This window comes from Macrobrachium rosenbergii, chromosome 28 (genome assembly GCF_040412425.1).
Source record: "Macrobrachium rosenbergii isolate ZJJX-2024 chromosome 28, ASM4041242v1, whole genome shotgun sequence".
Taxonomy (NCBI): Eukaryota; Metazoa; Arthropoda; class Malacostraca; order Decapoda; family Palaemonidae; genus Macrobrachium; species Macrobrachium rosenbergii.
In genome coordinates this window covers 8049601-8072771 of record NC_089768.1, presented here as the reverse complement: position 1 = coordinate 8072771, position 23171 = coordinate 8049601, and the positions used below count along the sequence as shown (strand labels likewise).

General features: G+C 37.5%; 1 protein-coding gene across 2 annotated transcripts in view; it reads left to right on the top strand.

Moving 5' to 3' along the window:
* The window catches only part of LOC136853997 (uncharacterized), a 79768-nt gene extending 71078 nt beyond the window's left edge, over positions 1-8690 (top strand). The window contains exons 10-11 of one of the 2 annotated variants that reach the window (XM_067129944.1): positions 3340-3489; positions 5162-8690. In XM_067129944.1, coding sequence (XP_066986045.1) covers positions 3340-3489; positions 5162-5202 — 191 coding nt within the window. In that variant the 3' untranslated portion in view covers positions 5203-8690. The remainder of the gene's footprint in view (positions 1-3339; positions 3490-5161) is intronic. The other variant, XM_067129945.1, reaches the window with a different exon arrangement.
* The last annotated feature ends 14481 nt before the right edge of the window (positions 8691-23171 follow it).

Sequence of the window (23171 nt, the reverse complement as noted above, 5' to 3'; positions counted from 1 at the left end):
CTATTACTAAGCAGTTTGTCCTCTGAAAGAATAAGTATCCTGAGCAATGTATCCAGTTCAAAGAAAAGGACTTATTAAAAAGTTGCATCTGGAATGGGACACACAATGCTAGAAATCTCATAATGCTTCATTTACTATATTACCATGACCTAATTCAGCCTTCATCACCAACTGAGCAAGGTTTGGTAGTTAAGGGGTTCTGTATTGATACAGTTCTTGGAGTAATGTCCATCATAGTGCTTTTTATGCAATAGCAACAGTACCCAGTCTACTGTCCTCTCTGACGATAGCATCATCAAGGTTATCAGTTGGGCTAAAGCGTCAACACAGCTGATCTTCAGGTTACTGCATCACGATCTTGAGACAGGTCCTTCATTCTTGGGAGCTTTTACATGCATTTTAGACCATCACCTTCTTTTATGTTTCTATATGACACAATGAGGCCATAGCAGCTTACAACTCAGCTGATGTAGTGTTCTTAATACTACTGAAATCCAAGACCTTAGTTTTATGTCTTGGAGAACAAGGAAGATGAAAAGACTAATATTTACATTTATTAGAACTTATGTCTTGAAAGCTAATCCAGCTTTGCTCTAGGTGTTTTATTTGTCTTTTTTTCTTTTATGCACAGGCCACTAAAATGAGGAGCCAGTTAATTGATAAAGCTCCTGAAATCACAGTTGTACAATTCATCTTCATTTGTTTTCTTGGAAAAGAGAGCATTCCCCTCCCCCACTTATGCAGGAGAACCATTACAAAATGCCTGAGGGAACAAGACAATAGGATAATTGATCATACACTTTGTGCTTATTGGTGCAGTGGAAGTTTATCGTTCAGATATAGTATCTCGAGAACTGATTACTCACTTCACTGGGAGACTGCATCCATATCAAGGATGATGCTTTTGAGGTCTGGAGGGTACTCATCATGATGGAATGGGGGCAGTGCCATCCACTTTACCTCTGGATTTTGACCATGACTTCTTGTGTTTTCAGTGGAAGTGGTAGCTATCAGTCTGTGGGTTACATAGCATGATCTTGTTTACAGGGTAAAAAATATATTCATGATCTCACAAAGCAACACAGTTTTTACCGCTGTTTTGTTGAGTGTCGTTCATGATGCCAGAGACCTTAAAGATAGTAATAGATCTTTGGAATTACATTATAGGCAGTCCCAATTATCGGCTGGGTTCCATTCTGAGGGTGTGATGATAACCGAAAATCAGTGATTTTGGGAGCTTATCGGTGCTTTTCAGCGCTGATTTTTGTTATCGGCGCCTCTGTTAGGTATGTATCAGTGCCAATACCAAATTATCGGTGCCAGTAAGCGGAAGTCAGCGATTTTGGCGCTGAAAATGGCCGATTCTCATTGCTAGACAAGTGCCGTAAAATTGGATCGTCGTTAACTGAGCCCGCCGTTAACCGGGGCTGCCTGTATTGGTTTTTATTACTAAACCAATTTTCATGATCTCCAATTGGACAGATACTGAAAAGTGTGGACTTTATCTCCCGCATAAATAGTAACTAAGTAAGTGGTCTGGAAAGGAAGATGAAGCATATGTACCCATCTGAAATGTAGACTAATTTTTGTGTGCCCTAAATGTAAGCCTCTTATTTTCATGGAGGTATCTCCCTGTAAGGCCCTCTGATTTTCTTTTTTCTGCAACTGGGTTGGCTTGGCAAGGCATTGGTGCTATCTGTAATGCACTGTGTGAGGAGGCTCCTTGTAAGGCAAATGTATCTGAGAGTAAGATTAAATACTTAAGTTTTTATATTGATAACTCAGTTCTTATCTAATTGGAAATTATTCTGGGCAGTATGGAATAAGAGGTTTTTATTTACAGAAAGCTCAAATTTAATTTTTTTCATAGCTGTACATTATGGGATCTCCTTCAAATATGTTCTTGAAAGTAGAATTGATAGATGAAGAGCATCCTGAGATTCAGTGCAAATAGAGGATGCTAAAGGAAGAAGAGGCATGGTGAATTGAACCATCATCAACAGTAGAAACTGGAGATGAGGTAGACTAAAGAAGGTCATTGTAAAGAAAAAGAAAAGAAATGATGATAAAATCTTGAAAAACATAACTAGGTACAGAGATGGGATCAAGTATTGTGCCAACAATAAAGTGGGTATAGAAAGGTAAAAGAAAAAGCTAGAACGAGTTCATGAACAACAGTAATCAAACCATGAGTAAGAGTCTGGTTGAGTTTTATTTAGCCTAAATAATGGGCAACCAGAGCCTCAACCTAGAGAGATATCAAGGGTAATGGCTAGATTCCCCACAGTCTTGCAGAGAATGTATGAAAGTATCAGTCAGATAGGAAGGAAGGTCTTTTGAACATTGCCATATGAAAACCATACTTGTAAACCTAAAGAATTGAGGTGCATTAAGAAATTTTAAAAGAGTGAGTCAAGCAAAAATATGCATACTTATAAGATACAGTATTTGAAATTGAAGCGTTGCTTCTCTTTTTAGGTAGGTATCTCTTGTGTTTTTCTATGACAGACGGTGCTGTATTTCATAGGAAAAAGCTTTGGGTTAGATGTTCTAAAATTTCAACTTGGTTCTTTTATAACTGTTGACTGTACATACTGTATAAGTAATTTTTACTTCCTAATTTTCTGTGATGTGAACTCAAGAGTCAGCTTCTTATAATGGATAGCGAGGAAGCACACATTTATGTATAGAACTAGTATTCATGTCACAAATGGAAGGATGTTGGTAATAAAATTTTCTGTGAACTTGCTTATTGTACTTTCTTTATTTTAAATTGTATAACATTCATTGAATTACTCATATTTAACCCTTCTTATTATGTTAAGGTTAAAATGCAAACTAACTTACACTGATTACTTACTGCTGAACTCCATTTGGGGAAGTACAGTATTTTTTTTTTTTTATTAGATTGAGTTTACAGGTTAGGTTATAAGATGTGGAACCTGCACAAGCTATGATTCCTGCTGAATAAAGGCAGGAGTGATGGCTGTTGTACAAATTTTGCTGTTTACATCTGTATTTTTGTGTTATTTTAGAAGTGCAATTCTATGTATTAAGTCAATGTGTTGATGAGATAAAAGAAATCATATCAAAATTTCTGACTGTTGAATTTGTGGTTATATTCTGTATATAATAATTCATGTGGTTTATTGAAACCATATATATACTTAGTTGTCTTGATATCTAATGGCAACAGTGGCTTTTTACAATATGCTTTATTTCTTGAAAATCATTGTTGTTGCTTTTATTACAGGATTTCACAATCTTAAATCTTTCTGTTTATATACATATTTGGAGCTAGTTGACTATGATTTGAAGAGAACATTTTGCAAATTTCAGAATTAGATGATGGTGCATACAATCCATTGTGGACCACTAAAGGATTTACTCAGACTTTTCACTTCTGGAAGGAATCTCGAAGAGCTCAGTCTGTTCCGCTCAATGCTTATCTTACCTATGTTACACTACCTTGGTTCACGATAATTACTGGTAAGTTTCTCGTTTTATTTGTCTTTACATGTTGCAGTTTAAAAAGTTTTCTATAAAACATCTCTTTCTTCAGTGCATTACTTACTTACTTGGTTTTGGGGAGGAAACTTGTCAGTTATGCCTATTGTGTAAAAATTCTGCACACATAATCTTTTGTGATACAGGGATTTGCTTTTCAGTTTATTAGTATGACGATATTACATACAAGTTTTGTTATTTTTTTAAGGTAGAATGGTATCGAAAATACTGTAAGTCAGGCAGAAGTATGGGCACATAAATTGTAGACTTTACGAACTATCAACTTTTCAGTGGTTATTAGTAACTTAGCAGTTATGTGTGCCACATCATACATGGTACTTGGAGGTCTTAGCGGTCTCCCTCTGGCCCAGGCTTCCTTGATGCCATTTGCTTTTCATTCTTTCCCCTTTATCTTTTCCATCCTAGCTGTCCAACTTCTTTAATTGTACCTCACTCATATTTGCAACTCTCGTTCATGAGAAAATTCTGTAGACAAACCTTACACTAATCTAGAAATGTGATCCATTGGTCTTGTTACACTAATTGTTGATGATAATGTGAAAGTTGTCTAAACTTGTTCCTCACTCATAAGCTCACCTGAGCACCTGTCATAGAATCCAGATGTAAACCTGTTACGACAGTTGTAGGGATGATTCTGTACAGTAAAGCTCTCTTGTTTATTGTTATGTGAGGGGGCAAAGAGATTATCATCATGAGTGATGAAGAAGCCTTATCTGTGTACTTCTCTAGTAATGCTGAGATGTGTTTAACTGTCTTCTTCATTAATGATTACAGTTGGTTAAAATATTAGGTTTAATATAGATGTTCAGTATGAACAGGTAAATACTTGTGAAATATGGCTATCTACATGAAACATATTGAGTTTGTAAGTTTGCAAGTAAAGGGAGTTCAGTTGAATCTAAATTAAAACTAGTGTTTTCACAAGTTGCCATTATTTCTAATTTGCCCATTTTGTGGTAATGAAATTGTTGGGATGCTACATTATCTAAAAAATAAAGGACATGGCAGTATCCAAGGTTATTATGAACTGTGAACTGAACTTTCATAAAAGCCAGGCTGTAAATTTGGCAAATTCCAGCCATTACACAATTAGATATATGTGCATATATATATATATATTTTGAAAGGCAAGGCTGCTGTCAACTAAGCCATACAAGTCATAAAAGAAGTTGGAACCTAAGTGCCACTGTACCTAAGGCTTTACCTGGGCAGGCTAACTGCCTCGCATACCAGCGTGTTTTCTCCAACTCCCTGACTCAGCAGTGAACCAATTGGCAGCATTTCATTCGAATTATACCTTCTGAGTGAATGTGATAGAAATAATCAACATACAGTCACTAGCGATGTAAACTCACTTGTATCAGACCATTTCCAATGAGGAACTACACCCTTTAGTAATGTTGGCAGTGCAACATGTGAGGTGCAATGACAGCAGCACTATCCCTTGATGGGTAATTTCTATGCTAAAGACATTTACTTGGACATTTTGTTTCAGCTCCCTCACATATATCTTTAGGATGGACTTTGGCCATAAATGAAGAATTTAATTGAATTTTTGCGTTGTTTCTTCTTCATATAAAGTTCCTCTTGTAGGAAATTGTATTACTGTGACACCTTTTTTTTATCTTTCCAGATATTCTTGATCATCGAACTGGCCCTATTCTCACCTTTTAGCAGTATTGTGATGTGTTTAGGTATTTGCACTAGTGAATTTTGAAAAGATACTTTACATCAGATGTCAAATTGCATAACTTAATTTTTGATTATATATGATAAGTCTTGTGATATTGGATGTTTAGATATTTTTACTGCTGTTTGACATTTGTGGTAAACTCCCAAAAGCAGAAATTAAAAATGTTGAAAATCTGAGGTTACAAGAAAATTGTGAAATATATATAAGTATATCTTTTGTTTGATCATTAAACCGTGTTGATGATAACATTTGTGTATTTGAAGGTAGTTTAGTTGTGATGGTGCTCATGTGTCAGTAATTATATGACAAAGATATTTTCATCGCATATTGTCAATTCTTGTAAGTCCTTTGAAACAGTTTCCATAAATTTTTCAAAAAGATTTTTGCTAATATGCTGCAAAGAAGACAATGCTTGCTGGTTGCTTGCTCTGTAAGAAAATGGCACTGGAAATTTTCCTTCTGTCTGCATTCATTTTCTTAACTATTGATTGCAAATGTTGGGAATGTGCTTTGAGGAGAATAAGTACTTGTAGTGCATTTTGTTATTCCTTAGCAACTGTGTTTTACAATCTTTGTGACTTAATGTTTTCTAGTACAGTAGATTTTGTTCTGAATTTTTGAGTCAAATTTCTTTTTAATTCATTCATGTTCATATTCTGCAGCTTAACAAAAATATATTTAATTTCCCAGTTCATCATCAATATTAAAGGTAATAATACTTATATACAGTTGGACCGGATAACAAAATTTTAAAGGTAAAACTAATATGTAGTTGCACTGGATATCAAAATTTCATTTTTATTTTTTTACACTTGTCTATGTGTTTATATAGTACAACATATTGATGTATGATATGCAAATTTTCTACAGTTTACAGATATTTACTTGTGTTTTGTAATTTTCTTGTATATATTAGTTTATGAATATAAGCACATGCACAGGGCATTACTTACATAATCATACCTTAAATGTAAGGACACTAATTTTCATACACAATTAGCGACCCTTTGAAGGAAAATTAGATAGATCCTCATACTCGTGTGAAGACTAATTTCCAAGGGCAGTTAGTATCCTAGATCAAAAATGACTGTGGTAATAGTTGGCTTGGGTTACAAATGAGTCCTTTTTAGAGGTCACAAATATAAGTGGCAGATGCTTCATCTGGAGCTACTGCCATGAACCACTTTATACAGGGCTTGATCTTAATTTTAGCAACATTCACATCACCTCTACATTTGTCTTGATTTTCACTCACTGCAGATTTTTCTAAGTGACTTTTATGTTTGAGTGATCAGAGTACCCCTATGTTGCAGACTTAGGCTGGCACTAAATTGTTCTCACATAATTACCCTTCATAATGTTTAAATCATGCTTCATGTCCCTAGTCATGCATTCAAGTAGCAAAGGTATCTCTTAAAACTCGTTCATAACTGTACAGTATGCTGTTTTCCTTTATTAATTGTTTTATCAGCTTTTATTCATTGCTATCATATAACTGAAAGAGCTAGGCTTTGTATGTTGTTGACTTTCTAATATTTTTTTCTTTGTATGTATGTATAGTTATGTGTTTGCTAACTATTTCTTACACGACTCTTCCATGCCTTTGGTATTTTTGTTAGGTACCAAGACCCCTTGTTCCTGGAGGCATCTCTTTTGGGAGAAAGTTACTCAAATCCCAATTGTAGTGTGGTTTTGCCAATTCAGAATGTTTCATTAACTAAATTCTTGTGATTTGAACTATTTGAGGTTAGTTTTTTATTGTTTTATGTAAATCTCTTAAATTCTTGCTTTTGATTCACCAGTTCTTAATCTTCATAACATTACTTATTTGCTGTTTTTAAGGAATGATGGCCCTTGCACTTTAGTGTGGTGGTACTGAGGGAAGAATATTGCCGTTGCATAATCCAGGATTGTCACTCATTTCGGTTTTGTATTGTATGTTGACCTCTACTGTTTTTGCCTGGTGTTTTTACTTAATCTTTGTCATGGTGTATTTGACAGTTTAGTCAACCCTCCCTGTAGATTTAGCGTGTTAATCATCTCTCTGATCATCTCTCTGCACTGAGTTTTTCTTTCTCTCTTTGTTATCTTTTCTTCAGATGCATCAGATTCTTGGATTTTGTGTTTATTAGCTTTGATTTTAATGCTGACAAGATGTCCTAAAACTTTCTTCTTCAGACTTTTTTTTTCTTGTATAATCCTCATGAGGATAATTTTTTGTAGAGGATGATCTTTTAGGAGTAAATCACTATTATTCAGCAAACTTTTTTTTTTCAACATGATAGTTCTCATTATCCTCATCAAGAATTCTGATCAAAGAAAGCTAGTATTTATAGATGTGGTGTATAGAATTTAGTAAGACATTGAATCTCTCAGGTAATCTGAAAAATAGTCGTAGAAAAATAAGTGTAGAGTAACCATCAAGAGGGTGAACCAGAGCTGCAAACCTCACTTTGAGAAAAATTCCAGAGGCCTCCGTCATGTACTGAGAGGCAGTTCCAGTTCCCTTAAGGTATTGAGCGTTATAATGTTCAGGTAACCTAGATAACATTCTTATCATGCAGCTTTTTCAGAGTTAGAAACATTACCCTTGGGGACCCAACCTATCTTTTATCAGAAGATTCCTTGAAACAAAAATGTCTCACCTTTAATTGCAGACAGAACATGAATGCTTGTACTATCCTCATAATATAGAAATCACCACCTTAGAAAAAAACCTGCAAAGCTGATGTTTTTCTATTTTTTTTTTTTTTACCGTTGCTCCTTGTTTTCTTGGAATTCAAACTCACTATCAACTATGTGTACCAAAAGTAAAGCCCCAATAATAGCCAGTTTCTTGCATATGTGATTACCCAGTTATGAATTAGGAACCTTGATTTTTTTGTGGGTTCATAAAAGTGATTCGGATTTTAGTTCCCTGAGTATAGTATAATATTGCTGTACATCTTTAATGCAACTTAATGGGTAATATGTTCATGTATTCATGTACAGTACTCATACATTATGAAGCATCAATACATGGGGAGTGGTATGTGTACGAATACTTACCTGATCTATTGAAGTAATCAAACTTGTCTGAAATGAATATCTACATAAACATTCTCCTGCCTAGGGTAGCATTTGATCCAACAGACCAATAAACTATGTCTGACAGTAAATGGATAGTACCTTAATGCAGACTTAACAGATCTGAGAAACAGAATCTACATAAAATACAGGTAGCCAAATGTCAGTAGGCTAACTATATTTTATGTAGATTCTGTTTCTCAGATCTGTTGAGTCTGCATTTTATATTTATGCTTTCATATATATTTATGTTTTCATATATTTATATCTGTGTAATGTATATATACTATAATTATTGTACTGTATACACACATAGACATGGACTTACATAAATGTGTGCCATTCTATCATGGGGCTTGTATATTATCTAATAAGAATGCAGTTTTTAGGTACAATTGGCTCTTTTCTTGACTAAATGTGGAATGCCTTTTCAAATACTGCATATGTATCAGCTATTGTCAAAACTGAGATAATTTTGTAGTGGAACAAACAAGGCTGTTTTCTTGTAAGTGAAATAAATTCAAGAACCTGGCTTCTCATGATACACAGTATTGCCACTTGAGGAGAAATCAGACCCTTGAATAGGATTTTCTAAATTCATTCAAAATGTGAAATTGATATACTACTATAGAACCTGCCACTTTTGTAAGAAAGACAACTATTTAAGAATTTACCAAGATGAAGATCTTATTTTTATGGATGGTGAGAGATGCCCCTCAGATATGAAATACTCTTCTCATTCCCCTTAAGCAGTACAAAGCCTTCGTCTGTGTTTGGCATCTTCTTGGGTATCTGCTCATGCATTTTCTGCAGATATTTTCCTCATTTTACTGTGTTAAGTGTTCATTTATTTTCACTCATTTTTTATAACAGACACTTGTTGCCACCCTTTTTCCTTGTCCCTGGATTTTTATTATATATGCACTATAGTCCTTTCTGAGAATCTGCATTGAACTAGTTTGTAGGCCTGATTCATTCACTACTCATAATTAACTACTTCTGTATTCTTTTTTGAACACAGCTACATGGTAGCTATGAGAGGTAGTCTCCTTTTGACGCCAGTCATCTTTTGAGATTAAATACTTCTTTCACCTAAGTGTGTTACCTCTGCATTTTCTATTCTAGATCCTATCTTGCTCAAGATCAGAGATCAATTTGACAGTGCTTAGAGTACCACATGTTTTATGTTGTTTTAGTGGTTGTTATGCAGTTTCCATCCTTCTCAAGGAACCACTTATCCCTCTTTTGTAACTTGCACTCCCATTTCTCATCTGGAGAAGATGAGGGTCAACAGCCATATTACATTGCAAATGACACTTTTTCCCAGATTGTTTCATGTAGTCCTTTAAAAATTCCCTCAGTCAATAGAAATATTCTGTAATGAGCTGGTTACCCTTTTTTTGTTGTTTTGGCTTTCTTGAGACTCTTTCACCAAGAGTTAATTAGACTTGTGTATTCTTTTCTAAACATCACTACATGGTAGCTATGCTTGACAGTTTCCTTTTGATGCCAATCATCTTTTGAGATTTAAGGGGCCTTTTACCTAGTTCTAGATTCTGTCTTGTTCACAGCATGATCAGAGATTAATTTGACAGTCTTTACTCTTATGTCAGTTTTCTGTCTCCTCAGGCTCTGAGCCGTTGGGGAGGTGACAAAAGTAATAAAGGCTAGTTACACAACCTTTTTGCATCTCTTTGCCACTGACCCCAAGTCCTAGCTTCTCAGGTAAGAAGGATTGTTGAATCCATAGGTAATTAAGAGCTTTTCTTGCAGAACAGCTGGGGAGATGTCTGGCATCCTCTGCACATCCTCAACGAATGCGTGTCAAGAAAAGTGGGCCATCTTCTGTGATTGGTGTCGTAGAAGGCGTTACGTGTGTTACCTGACTTTGGTACTTTGAAGCCCTCAGGAGAGCCCTGTACAAACCCCTTCAGTCATCGGACAGGGATCTAATCCTCAAAATGGTCTTCCTTCTACTTCTTGCCTCAGCGAAGAGAATGGGAGTTGCAGGGATGGTCATACTTCAGATGGGTGGCAGTCTTTTCTTGTTCTCTTTGGTCCTGGAATTCAGTTTCAGACCCAAGGTTCAAGAGTTTTTCAATTCCCTTCCTTTGAAACTTCATTGATGGAGAGCCAGATGAAATATTGTCTGTGGTTTGTGCCCTAAAAAATATTACTTGAGAAGGCTGAAGAACCTCAGACCAGAGTACAGACAAATTTTTGTAGTACAGGATGTTGCAAGGAGGAGATATCCAAAAACACCATCTCCTTCTGGCTACAGGAGGTAATCTCCAGTTTACAGTAAATGAGCTCATGACATTAGGAGTGTTTATCCCTCTCTTTCCTTCTTGAAGACTACTGGGTCCAACAGGTAATGAGGGTGGCAGTCTGGGACCGTCAGACTGTCTTCACCTCCTATTTGAGGGATGTCACCCATAATCTGCTCAACACATATCATTAGGACCGTGATGGCGGCTCAACATGTAACTACCAGGAACTGCCCGGGTCTCCCATGGCTCATTAGAGTGCTATGGTTGGTGTATGTGGCTGTTAGGGAAGAAATGGTGTGTGTATCGACTCATTCTACCTTTCTCAACCCAGCCTGCGTGCATTCCTGCCTGAGCACAGGCTAGACTGGAGCAAGTACAGGTAAGTGGCACTACAAGTTCCCGTTTTACTGGTTTGGAATGCAAGCCGTTGCCTCCCCTTCTGTAACAAGGGGGTGGTGTGGGGGGAAGGCCCTCTGTCCAAACCGATTGATTGTTTTATCCATTAAGGGCTGCTGACCAGTGGTGCCTGCCTTTGCAAAGGTGGTATCAGGTTCTTTGGGATTAACCTGACATTCCTCCAGTCTGTAGCATGCAGAACAAAGGAGGTAAGTACTGTCCCACTCTCCAGGGCAGTATCAGCAGAGCAACACTGCCATTCCCTTGGGGTGGTGTCAGTAGAGCTGCACTGACCTGCCCTCCAGGGCACTAGTGGAGCAGCACCACCTTGCCCTCACAGGGATGTCAGTGGTCCCTTGCGGGTATTGTTAGCAGAAAGGCACTGGTGCCTCCTCCTCATTTTTTTTTCTGCATGGTGGCACTCCACTTCGCCTGTGAAATAATTAGCCCTGCCTTCAGGTCTGCCTCCCACCTCATTTTTGTCTCCATATATGAGAGGTCTAGTGTTTGTAACTCCGTAGGAACAAAGGCCAAATTTTAAAAGTAATTTGTATCTTTCTTAGGTATACAAACTGTAACATTTCATATTGGAGACAACCCTCATCCAACTAACTTCATTGTTTCCCTTAAGTTTCAATGTGAATATGGGCCACAAGAACAATGGGTAGTCAGATGGGTAAGAATGGGCAACTCCTTTCACCTATCTCCACCTTGGTACTTCCCTTTTTTAGTCAGTACATGGCCAGTCCAGCTCATGCGCAAATACATTCTCCATTTATGAAAGGTGTAGTTTTTATATACTGAGGGGATATACAAGTTACTTGAAAATATGGTGTCGCCAATTTCCTCTTATATCTCCTCTTCCTACCAAAATTCCTCCGTTGCTCAGGAGACCAAACAACACACTCTGAACAAGTGGGAAGGGGGTCTAAATTCAAGGCAGGCAGAAAATGAGAGTAAGGATTGTTACCAACCCCAGGGCATTTTCACTGAAGCTTGGGAAACTTGGATGAATCGTGGGTTTGCATGCTCAAGTAAACCACACCCAATTACACAATATCACACAGCACACAACACAAGCAAAAAGGAAAGAAAACACCAGAACGTTAAGGCATAATGCAGGCAGGAAGTGGACAAAACAACCGGCTTCTGGGCAAAGAGGGCAACAGCATGACCTGCTATGAAGATGGTCAAAGAGAAAACTGATGTATCGTAGCCGAGATGGGTTAAGGCAGGTTAGCTGTACCTTCTCCTTTCTGCCATCTTGGCTAGCTCCCATTGCCACTAAAATCTTTGTACCCTTTTTTTTTTAACTGGACTCCAGCAGGTGCTAGAGAAATTTTCCCCCTCAAGTTAAGACCAAAAGTTTGTTAGTTATGAAAAATACAAATTGATTTAAAATTTGTCATTTTTTGGAGTCAACACAGACTATTCAGGCATCTTGTTTCAGTGTAGAGCAAGAAATAGAGCTTTTTATGGCAGGCAATATTGACTTCACTACGTGGAGTGTCTGGCAGCTGTAGCTAGTGCTACCAGCCTCCCATTTTTAGTGAAGTTAAGGTGAATATAGAGTATTTTTAGGTTGCTACAATAAAGCTTTTCTGCTGGATAGTGACAGTTCTATGATGGACTATATAAATACTGTATATGTGTACTGCGCACTTGTGTTTACATGTAGCAATTATAGTCTTTATGAATGTAAACTGGCCAGTTTTGGAGGCTGTACTTATAGGTTAAAAGAATTTTTATTATTGCAGGCTACATACAATAATCATGTTTGCTTGTATGATAAAGCATGCTCATTGTGTGTGGCTGTAACCTATCTGGATTTTGAGCTGCAACATGCTGTTGCGAGTTCAGTTTGCAACACTTAACAAAAACCACTTTAACTTCACCCTATAGTAGCCATTTGTGTGCTAGGGTGCAACCTCATGTTATTCTTCCAGAAAGCCTCCAACATATTGCTTGGGAGGCTCACAGTCTTCCTGAAAAAAGACAGTCTTTTTATGTGAGGCTGATAGTCGTCTCTCCATATCAGATAAGCCTGTCACCCTCAAGTTGAACAAGGGCAAGTGAGTGTTCTGCATTAGGTATTGTAGAAAAGTCTTTTTTTCTTATTTATTTCTCTCCTTATACTATGTAGTTCATCAGTGTATGAGAGAGAAACATTTGTTAGGGTCCCTCATCAAGGGTCACTTGAGACATTTCCACGAGGTGTCCTTCCTCGTGCACTGGATTACAAATTATTAAGATTATTTTTGTGTAACTTTGGCAAAGAAGAATTCCCTGAATGGGAACTTACTTAAGGTTAGACAAATCCCTATGACCTGAGAATTCTTCTCTTTGGAACTTAGTTATCAGATTGCATGTCTCCTAGGCTCTTGAGTCCACCAGCTGCACCTCTCTCCCTTTTCCTGGACTTTACTGCTAAGTTTTCAGTTTTTGAGTCTTGCATACTATCTTGCCAGACTTACTTTCTTCTTGACCGTAGTGTAGGTTGGACAGAAGAGAGGTACTGAAGTATCTTTTTACAAGCTGTGACAGATTACATTCATGTCACTAGCTATGTTAAAACTCCTTACAAATATTTGTTTGTCATTCCTTGTGGTCCTTATCATCCTACCTCCAACAGTTTAATAGTTTTTTAAGTGTCAAGTAGCTATGAGATGGTACTTTGTTGTCCAGGATTGGTCTTTGCTCTTACAAAGTTAAACTGTATAATTTGGGCTCTGACTACTTCAGTCCTATTCATGTGCAACTTATAGATTGAATAAGTCAGTTTTTTGCTAAGGTTGGAATGTCAGCCCACCTTTTCATCACTCCAGAGAGTTGCCTTGCAGGGTTAGTATCTGGAGCCTAATACCTGTTGTACTATCAAAACAAGAGTAAACATTCTTCCTTAACTCTAAGTATTCTGACATCTTTGAATCAGTTGACAATATGACTGATGCAAGTATAGTATACATTACCTGAAAATGCCATTCTAGGTGGAGAGATGGTCTCTTTTCACTCATTATCAAACCAAAATACTGTAGATGTGCTGTAGTTTAGGTGATAGTTTGTACTTTTTATGGATACATGAGTGTTTTTTAAAGCAAACCTTATTTCACTGTTTCACTTCCAATTTGGCAGGCACAAGTTCAAGCATGATGCCTCACAAAGAATAAGGTAGAGTTAGGGCTGTATATCATCACATGCCCTCATAAGTTCAAATGCAAAGCCTCATACTCAATAACAGAATGAGAGTTGGAGGTATACATCTCTTGGTGTCATCTCTAACCCTGTGGGAAAACACTATAAGGTTATTTCTTGGTAAATTCATGATCAATTATTCCTATTCACAAAAGTGGTAAGTTTTAGTAAGACATTTGTATATATATATATATCCATAAAGAGGAATTTGGTTTATAAAATACAGTACAGTATTCATTTTGTGACGATTTGTTTACTTTGATTTGTATGTAGGAGAGTCTGAGAAGAATGGTTGCCTAGGAATAATGAATCATGGAAATAAGAAATGGGAAACCTCAATGATCTTTAGAAAAAAAGTTAGCGCATAAAATTTTTTTGTAAAATTATTCATGATTAACAAAAAATGTTTTTTGCTCTGTGAGATGATATTGATGTTCTGAACTTTAAAGTGTAAACAACAAAAAACATTTATTGTTAACTGTGAAATATTTGTCATTCCTATACTTGGTAAAGGTGACTTTTCATGTTTTCACTTAAACTTCTTTTCACACGAGAACTCCAGTTGCAGGTGGTGTATGCAGACACAAAATCAAAAAGTTCAGTAATACGAATGTGTTTATAAATGTTTTGATTTGTTTTTATATTAAATATAAATGATTGCTGTCAGCTTTTTTAAGGCAAAGGAATAACAGAGGGAAACATTGAACAAAGAAAAGTGTCACAGTCTAGCAAGAGGTTGGGGCATATACAGTATAAGTCACAGTTAAGATTAGGTGTGGACGTGTTCTTTTATGTGAAGAAATTTTTTGTAAAGTCCCTTAGCTCTAATCATTTTCTGCTTGTATGTAGTAGAGGGTATAAGTGGTAATGTAAATGGTCTTGGATGTGTCCATGTCATATACAGGGAAACATTGGATACGATTGGCCTTGTATTAACTGATTTACCTGTTGTGTTTTTTCATTTGTTATCTTGATGAGGCCCTCTTATACACTTGGCTCATAAAGAAACACACAACCATACCTGTAGTTACACTGGTTCTAACAGAATCATTACACAGTATTATATAACACTGGAAGCTGTGGCTATTGATAGTTGTGTTGGTTTGGCCAGTTGTAAAAGAAATCTATCACAAATTTTAAAAATCCTTTTAACCTGCCTTGGTAAATTAAGTATCATTCATTTTTTCAACAATATTTTGTGACATTTTTCAAACTTTCTATAAATTTAGGAAATCAAAAATGTTACTCATTGCCAGTATTTGTGTGGGAACATTGAAATACACAGATCTATGATTTTGTTTTGTACAGGTAATTTGAATTATATATTTTTCTTTTATTTTAATTACATTTTTATAAAATGTTTAAACAGTTATTTATGAAGAAAATATTATGTAATGCTTCAAAGTTGTCTTTCCTTGAATTTTTACCCACTAAGATTTATAAATTAGGTGAGTATGCGTGATTTTGTTTGGTAGTGCAGTAACTAGTACATTTATAACAGTATAGAGAAAACTAAGCATCTGTTTTACCAGCTTTAGGTGTTGTTATACTCTGTGTAATACTGTGAACTAATACACGGTCATCTAGAGTGATGTTGTGGTAATATTGGTTTCAGAAAGTTCCAGCAAGGTGCAGGTAAAATTGTAATGGAACGTACCCAGTTATTAAGTCATTCAATAATCGTATATCTGCTCATTATTTGTAACATCTTGCAAAGTTATATTTTCGTATTGTGTCCAATTCCTTTTTGTTTGTATTATTCTCCTCATATTAATAGTGTGATCAGATATTAATTTAGAAAGGGATAGCTATATTATTAAAAATACGGAATGTTTTAGCGTGTATGTTTGTTTGAAAAGGGGAAGAAAGCAGACCAATCAAACTTGACATAATCTCTCTGAGAACAAATGAGCTGCCCTGGAGGTTGGTTAATAGCAACTGCCTAATTCACTCTAGCTCTGTTCTTCTTGCTGTATCAGTACAAAGGAGATGTGCTTTTGGCTTTATTTTGTGATTATCAGGATTTCCTTGTCATTTTTAGATTTTATTGAATGATTTTAGCGAATAATTCCAAAGTGAATGATTCAACTGATTTTTTGTTGCTGAACCTGCATGGCATTGCATATTATTCTGACTACTCTAGAGCGAGAAAGAGGATGGGGTTGGACAGCATGCTTCATCACATGTTGAACTTGAGTAGCTGATGTGGTCGAGGGAGTTGAATTCTTTTGTTACTCTCTGTTCCCAGTTCTGTTTTTGATCTTGACAAACTGGTGACCCCTAAGGCACTTGGAGCATTGCATAAATCTGGGTATAAGCCTTAGGGACAGCCCATAAAACAGGGTTTCATCTGTATTAAGTTGAAGTTTCACAGTAAGCACTGGAAGTTATTATGGTGAAATATAATTACTGATGTCCTTTTATAATTGATCATTCTTCCTTACCCATTGAGGACCAGTGCATGAACAAGTTTTCCGTACGTCAAAAAACAAACATCATATACCACATACAACCTGCATTTATTTTTTATTCCTTTCATTGGAGGAAAAACTGGCCAAGGTTTCTAATAATCAAGACTGGTAAAAAACCAACCAGGCTTGAAAATTACCTACTATTGAGATGCCCAAATAAGGGAACAACTGAGGAAAAATTAATGGATGATTAAAAGCCGCAAGTGAAATTTAATTAGAAAACGATATGATTGTCTATGACTGGTAATTCAAGTGTTCAGTCACCAGGTACAACACCAAAAACAGTATACAAAGAACTGTGGCTACTATCACTGGATTGTGAAACGGTTAACAGAACAGTTGTATCAGATGCCCTTTAAAAATACCACAATGCTGAAAGCATCGAAATACTTGTAGTAAGAAAAATAAAAATTGCTTAAAATGTCAAAAGTAGGTTTTATATGCCAGAGCGCCTCCAGTGCAAAAACTGCTGCAAACATGGATGTATTGCCGAAATTGGTAACAGTGATGCAAGTTGTGTATTCTGTTAATGAAATGACCTCAAAACTATGTACATGGAATGGTTAGATTTTAGTGGTCAAATTGTGATAAAAGATCAATAACAAACCTATTACATTGTCATATTTGTGTTTCTTGTGCAAAGCTTAAACATCATTTTGTGTAAGAGGAAAAACATCAAATAGCTCAGGTAGGTTGGCATATGCACTTGAAGATTCCTTTGGGCCTCAGTATTGAAGTGAATCACTTTCTGTGGAGTGTGATCCAGCAGTGAAGGAGCCATTGGGTTTTGAGCTGGTCAATTTTGGAGTGGGTTTGTGTTGACAGAATTTAATATGGACAAAATTAGACTTGTTTCATCCCAAACCCATAACTTTGTTATAGCCTGAATAAAAAATTAGGTGGGAGTCACACTGATCTTCTGACATTCTGTCAAGAAGAAAATGTCCTGAGAAGATCAAGGAAGGATGCACTGAAGAACCTTGGGCCCCAAGTTAGCAGGAGTCCAGGAATTAGACTGGAACCCCACTAGAAAAAGGAGGAGCATAACCGTGCACCTGAAGTTTTTGAAAAGGAGTAGCTGAGGGAGCAACAGAAAAGTAGCAGAGGAAGATGAATCTCCAAAACAGCAGCAGAGAGCAAATATGCCTACCTGGTGCCTCCACATATGAAGTAAATCAGTTCCATCATTTCTTCATTTGTTAAAAGTGATTATGTTTATATGGAGAAAACCTTTTAGTAGAAATTATGATTGTCAGTGATAATGCAGTATGGCTTCTGGAAAGGGAATGTTGTGATGTTACCACTAGAAAGAAAAAGGGTTGGATCGGAAGTTTCGCTGACGACGCTGTAACTGCCACTGCCTTCATCCGTCATCACATTCTACTCCTTATACAGTATAAGATAAGCAGACACATGTTATTGTTCATTCTTTGTCAAAATGCACTCCTCAACGGTTATTTTTTCATTGCACTTGGATACACATTTTGCTTTATAATTGTGCCCTTGTAAGAGTAGCCATCGTGTGAGATTTTACTCCCTTAGATTTTTCACCTTCTCATTTGTACAGTATTTATTTATTTAAAGTGTTTAGTTTTGGTGATTCCCTTCTTGTGAGTTTACAGGTGATTACGTTCAGGTATAGTGTATTCATACAGTTATCAAATTTGCATGTGTTAACAAAGCAGTGTTAGGAATAGAGCAATGGGAAGTGGTGGTAATAAGAATATTTTCCACCGTTGGAAATATGCGTTCAACTTAAGGGCATTTCAAAGGTGTGTCAAGGGTCAAGAGTGTATCTTTCTAGCTGCATAAAGAATTACAAACCCTGTTAGATGGCTACGACATGGGTATTCTTTAATAGATTAGGTAAAGAAATATCTGTAGCGGAATAAAGACATAAATTTTGGTCTGGTAACACACGGGAAGATTTTTAGAATAACATTAAACAGTGCTATGAAGCAAAGCTAGTTGTCAATAAGATTTGAACATTGTGTTGCTTATTTTGTTTAATAGACAGACATGGTTGTTCATAGATAGGTGCATCTGCTTTGGTTTTACATGAGGTGTATACATAGTATAAGAAATTACTGTATTCATGTTAGCCACAAGGCGTGGCGGAAAAGTGATTATAATGACAAGTTCACTGTATGCTTAATGTTGTTACTTGATCAAAAACCCCTAAAAGCCTTACATACCAACAATGCCACACTCCCTCTGCAGTTTCTAAATTACAGGGAGATATCTCCCAACCAAATTCAGTATTAATAAGGATAACACATTAATATTATTAATGTATAGTACCACTGTCAAGTACTTCCACTCGCAAAGCAGTCCCTATAGACATGAACTCGGATCATGCTGTGAGATAGGACGAGAGGTGCTCGCCTCTCTCTCTCTCTCTCTCTCAAAATCTTACGAGTACTCGAGCTGATTTACAGACCTTAGAGGACTCGATATCTGTTACCTCGTTTCGATAAGTTACTTGCGTATGAACACAATACACTGTTTATCAGATCAAATTATATTCACCATTCATAAAAACTGAAACAGAAAAATGAAAATGAATTACTCAAAGGGAATTGCAACAACTCAATGGCCCTCAGATGAACCAAGTTACCACAAAATTCAAAGGATAAGGGTAATCACCCTTTCTCAGAGTGCGCACACACACATATATCACTACAGGTGACAAGTTGGAAAGATAGTGCCCAGTTGGGGATTTTTGTTTTGTTTATCATTTTATTTTACTTTTTTAATTGTTTAGTCCATTTTTTACTATTTTTATAAAAGCGTGTACATGTATTTGTTATTCTTTTGCAATTTTCAGCACATTATTCAAAAATTTATGCTTTTAGCCTTGCTTTGAGTCAAGTTTGAAAATAAACACAAGAATTTGTATGTAAATCTTGGTATATTGGTAAAATTATACTTAAAACCCCTAAGCAATGAAGGAGGCCATGAAAGAGAACCGAGCTCAGGCAAATGCAAATGGCAATTTAGAAGTGGAAATTCTGACAGTGGATGGCAGAACAAACCATTTGCAAGAAAATTTAACTGGTGAAAAGGAGGAGGAAAGGACAAGGACAGATAAATGTGATGCAACTACAACTACTGAAGTTAATGAGGAAACAATAAGCAAGAGGATGGCTACCATTTCCTAAGGATAGTGGAAAAAGAAGTTACTGTGTTAGTAGACCTAATAAATAGTGCAGAATCTGACCTGGAACTTTCAGGCAACAAATGAATGAGGAGGTGCAAGGAAAGGTCCTAGCAGCTATAGGAAAAGCCCGCCTCCTCATCGCTCAGAAGGTAGAACAATTTAGAGGCCTCTGTCAACAAAATATTGAGGGGCCCAGAGGCGATGAACCAGCTATAAAAGACGAAGATCTGGCAGGCTTTTGGGATATGGTGTCCATTCAGGTGGACACTGTACACCATCTTTTCAAGGAGATTGGTGATCTTAAAAATAGTGGATGGAAACCTGAACTCCATACACACTAGTAAAAATGTCACCAAAGGTCCAGCTCATAAGAAACCAGCTAAGGTTACAAAAGCTGCTACAAGGTGTTGCAATGAGGAACAAAAGGCAAGAGAAGAGGCTCGCAAGAAACTCCTGGAAGAGAGACAAAAGGCAATGAAGGAGGCCATGAAAGCTAAGCGAGCTCAAGCTGACGCAAATGGCAATGTAGGTGATGTGGAAATACTGGTAGTGAAAAACGATAAGAACCATTTGCAGGAAAAGGTTACATGTGAAAAGGAGGACGAAAAGATAAAGAATGATGAATGTAGTGCTACTAAGACTATTACAGCAAATGAGAAAACAGAGCAGTAGCCAGAATGGCCCGGGATGAAGAAGAGCCCTGAACGAAATGGAGGGCCTGGCTAGGGGCGAGTCTTCTCCAAGAAAGTGAATGTCGATACAAATACGTATTTTGCAGCAGGCCGTGGTTGTGACTGCCCAAAGGGGCAAAAGGAATTTGTCACAGACTGGCTTGATGACTGTGTGGTCGAATACCCTGAGTAAAGTGGGAGAGACTTTGTGTTCCCCCAGCACGAGTCCCTGCTACAATGCTCTGGACATCCAACCCAACATTTGTCCGGCTAACCTGTGACTCATTCCTTCTGCCCTTTTGACAGTCAGTACAAAAAATGCATTTTGCAGCAGGACGTGGCCGTGACAGCCCAAAGGGCCAAAAGGAATTTGTCACAGACCAGCAATGCTCTGGTTTTCCAGCCCAACATTCACTAGCCTGGCTTGTTTCTCATTCATTTTGCCCTTTTGGCATTCAGTTCAAAATATGCATTTTGCAGCAGGACATGGCTGTGACAGTCCAAACGGGCAAAAGGAATTTGTCACAGACTGGCTTGATGACTGTGGGGTCGAGTACCCCGAGTAAAGTTGGAGAGACTTTGTGTTCCCCCCGCACGAGTGTCTTCCTACAATGCTCTGGGAATCCAACCCAACAGTTGTCAGGCCAACCTGTGACTCATTCATGCTGCCCTATAGGTGGTCTGGCCAAAAATACATATTTTGCAGCAGGCCATGGCTGTGACAGTCCAAAGGGACAAAAGGAATTTGTCACAGACTGGCTTGATGACTGTGGGGTCGAGTACCCTGAGTAAAGTGGGAGAAGCTTTGTGTTCCCCCAGCACAGTCCCTCCTACAATGCTCTGGGCATCCAACCCAACAGTTGTCAGGCCAACCTGTGACTCATTCATTCTGCCCTTTTGACAGTCAGTACAAAAAACGTATTTTGCAGCAGACCATGTCTGTAACAGCCCAAAGGGCCAAAAGGAATTTGTTACAGACCAGCAATGCTCTGGTTTTCCAACCCAACAGTCACTAGGCCAGCTTGTGACTCATTTATTTTGCCCTTTTGGCAATCAGTACAAAATACATATTTTGCAGCAGGACATGGCTGTGACAGCCCAAAGGGCCAAAAGGAATTAGCTTGTGACTTATTCATTCTGCCCTTTTGGCAGTCAGTACAAAATACGTATTTTGCAGCAGGCCATGGCTGTGGCAGCCCAAAGGGACAAAAGGAATTTGTCACAGACCGGCTTGATAACTGCAGGGTTGAAATACCTAGAGTAAAGTGGGAGAGATTTCGTGTTCCCCCAGCACATGTTCGTCTTACAATGCTCTGGGTATCCAACCCAACAATCATCAGGCCAGCCTGTGATTCATTCATTCTGCCCTTCTGGCAGTCAGGCCTTGCCAAATGAACTAGACTGAATGATGTTCTCCAGTTCCCTGCTGTACATAACACAATACTTAAAGCTAGCCACTAAGGGTGGTCTAGTAGCCCAACTAAGTGCCATCCCAAGCCCAAATAAATAGGGAGGGTTGGAGTCAGTCCGTAAATTACCCGCCAAAACCAGTGATTATGAAATGATGCAGCCATTGTTGCATGTTACAAAATTTACTAATGGTACAGAATGACATGGCTCCATGTCATTCCAAATTGCACGTCAATTGTGTGTCTGATGGACACATATATGGCTCTATAGATTTAACTCCCACGAGTACAGAACAATGTTTACAACAACTAGACGAGAGGTTTATGACGACGAAAATTCTGTACAGTAATTTTCGACAACACATCCTATGCTTATTTTACTGTGTTCTTACTGGCCTTTAATTCGTAAATCTCTCCATTATAGAGGGAACGTTAGCCATGGGATCCTCCCTTGATTGTGCCTTGCGCATCGTGAACCACACAACACCCTTATCAGCCAGGATTAATAGAGTACAGGGTTAGCCTGCTTCTGACCAAAATAAGGACAATCTATTGCATGACGTCGTCTGACTGCACCTGGCTGAGGTTCAGGTAAAGGAAAGTCATCAGTCAGTATTTGACCTCACCAGAGTGAAGAACACAGAAACTCTCTTAACCCGGATTAAGGCGCTCTTCACCTGGTCAGTCCCAGGATTAATTCAACCAGGATTAATATATAGCACAAAATTTAAACAATTTTCTTATCCTTTTTTATGTTGAATGATGTGGGTTGCTGATGATAGTTAAGACTGTCATTAAAGTATATATATAGATAGATATTATGTATATATATTTATATATGTCTCTGTGTGTGTGTATGTACATATGTACATAAATTAACCAAAGAATGTAAGGAATCATAAGAGAAACAAAGACACACCTGGTCTGGATTTACACGGTTAGGCTTACTGCATTACCCAAATAGTAATAAAAAGACACATGGAGGATTATATCAATCCTTTAATTCAGGATTATATCAATCCTTTAATTCAGCAGTACCTGTAGATTGACAGGGACCTCTCTCACCTAAGGTTGTGAAAGAGAGAGAGAGAATGCGAGTGGGCAAACAATTACTGTAGTGATCCTTCATTTCTTTGTTTTCCTGGTCTTCTACGGTGCATACCAGTGACGTCACAAACATGCGCAGAAACACCAGGACGTCTAACTGAGGCCACTGAGAGTACTCTCGGTGGCCTCGGTCTAACCCTGTACTCTATTGAGTTAATCCTGTTGTCAGCATTGTCATAGAGATGGATATAACTTCAAAGTGTTCATA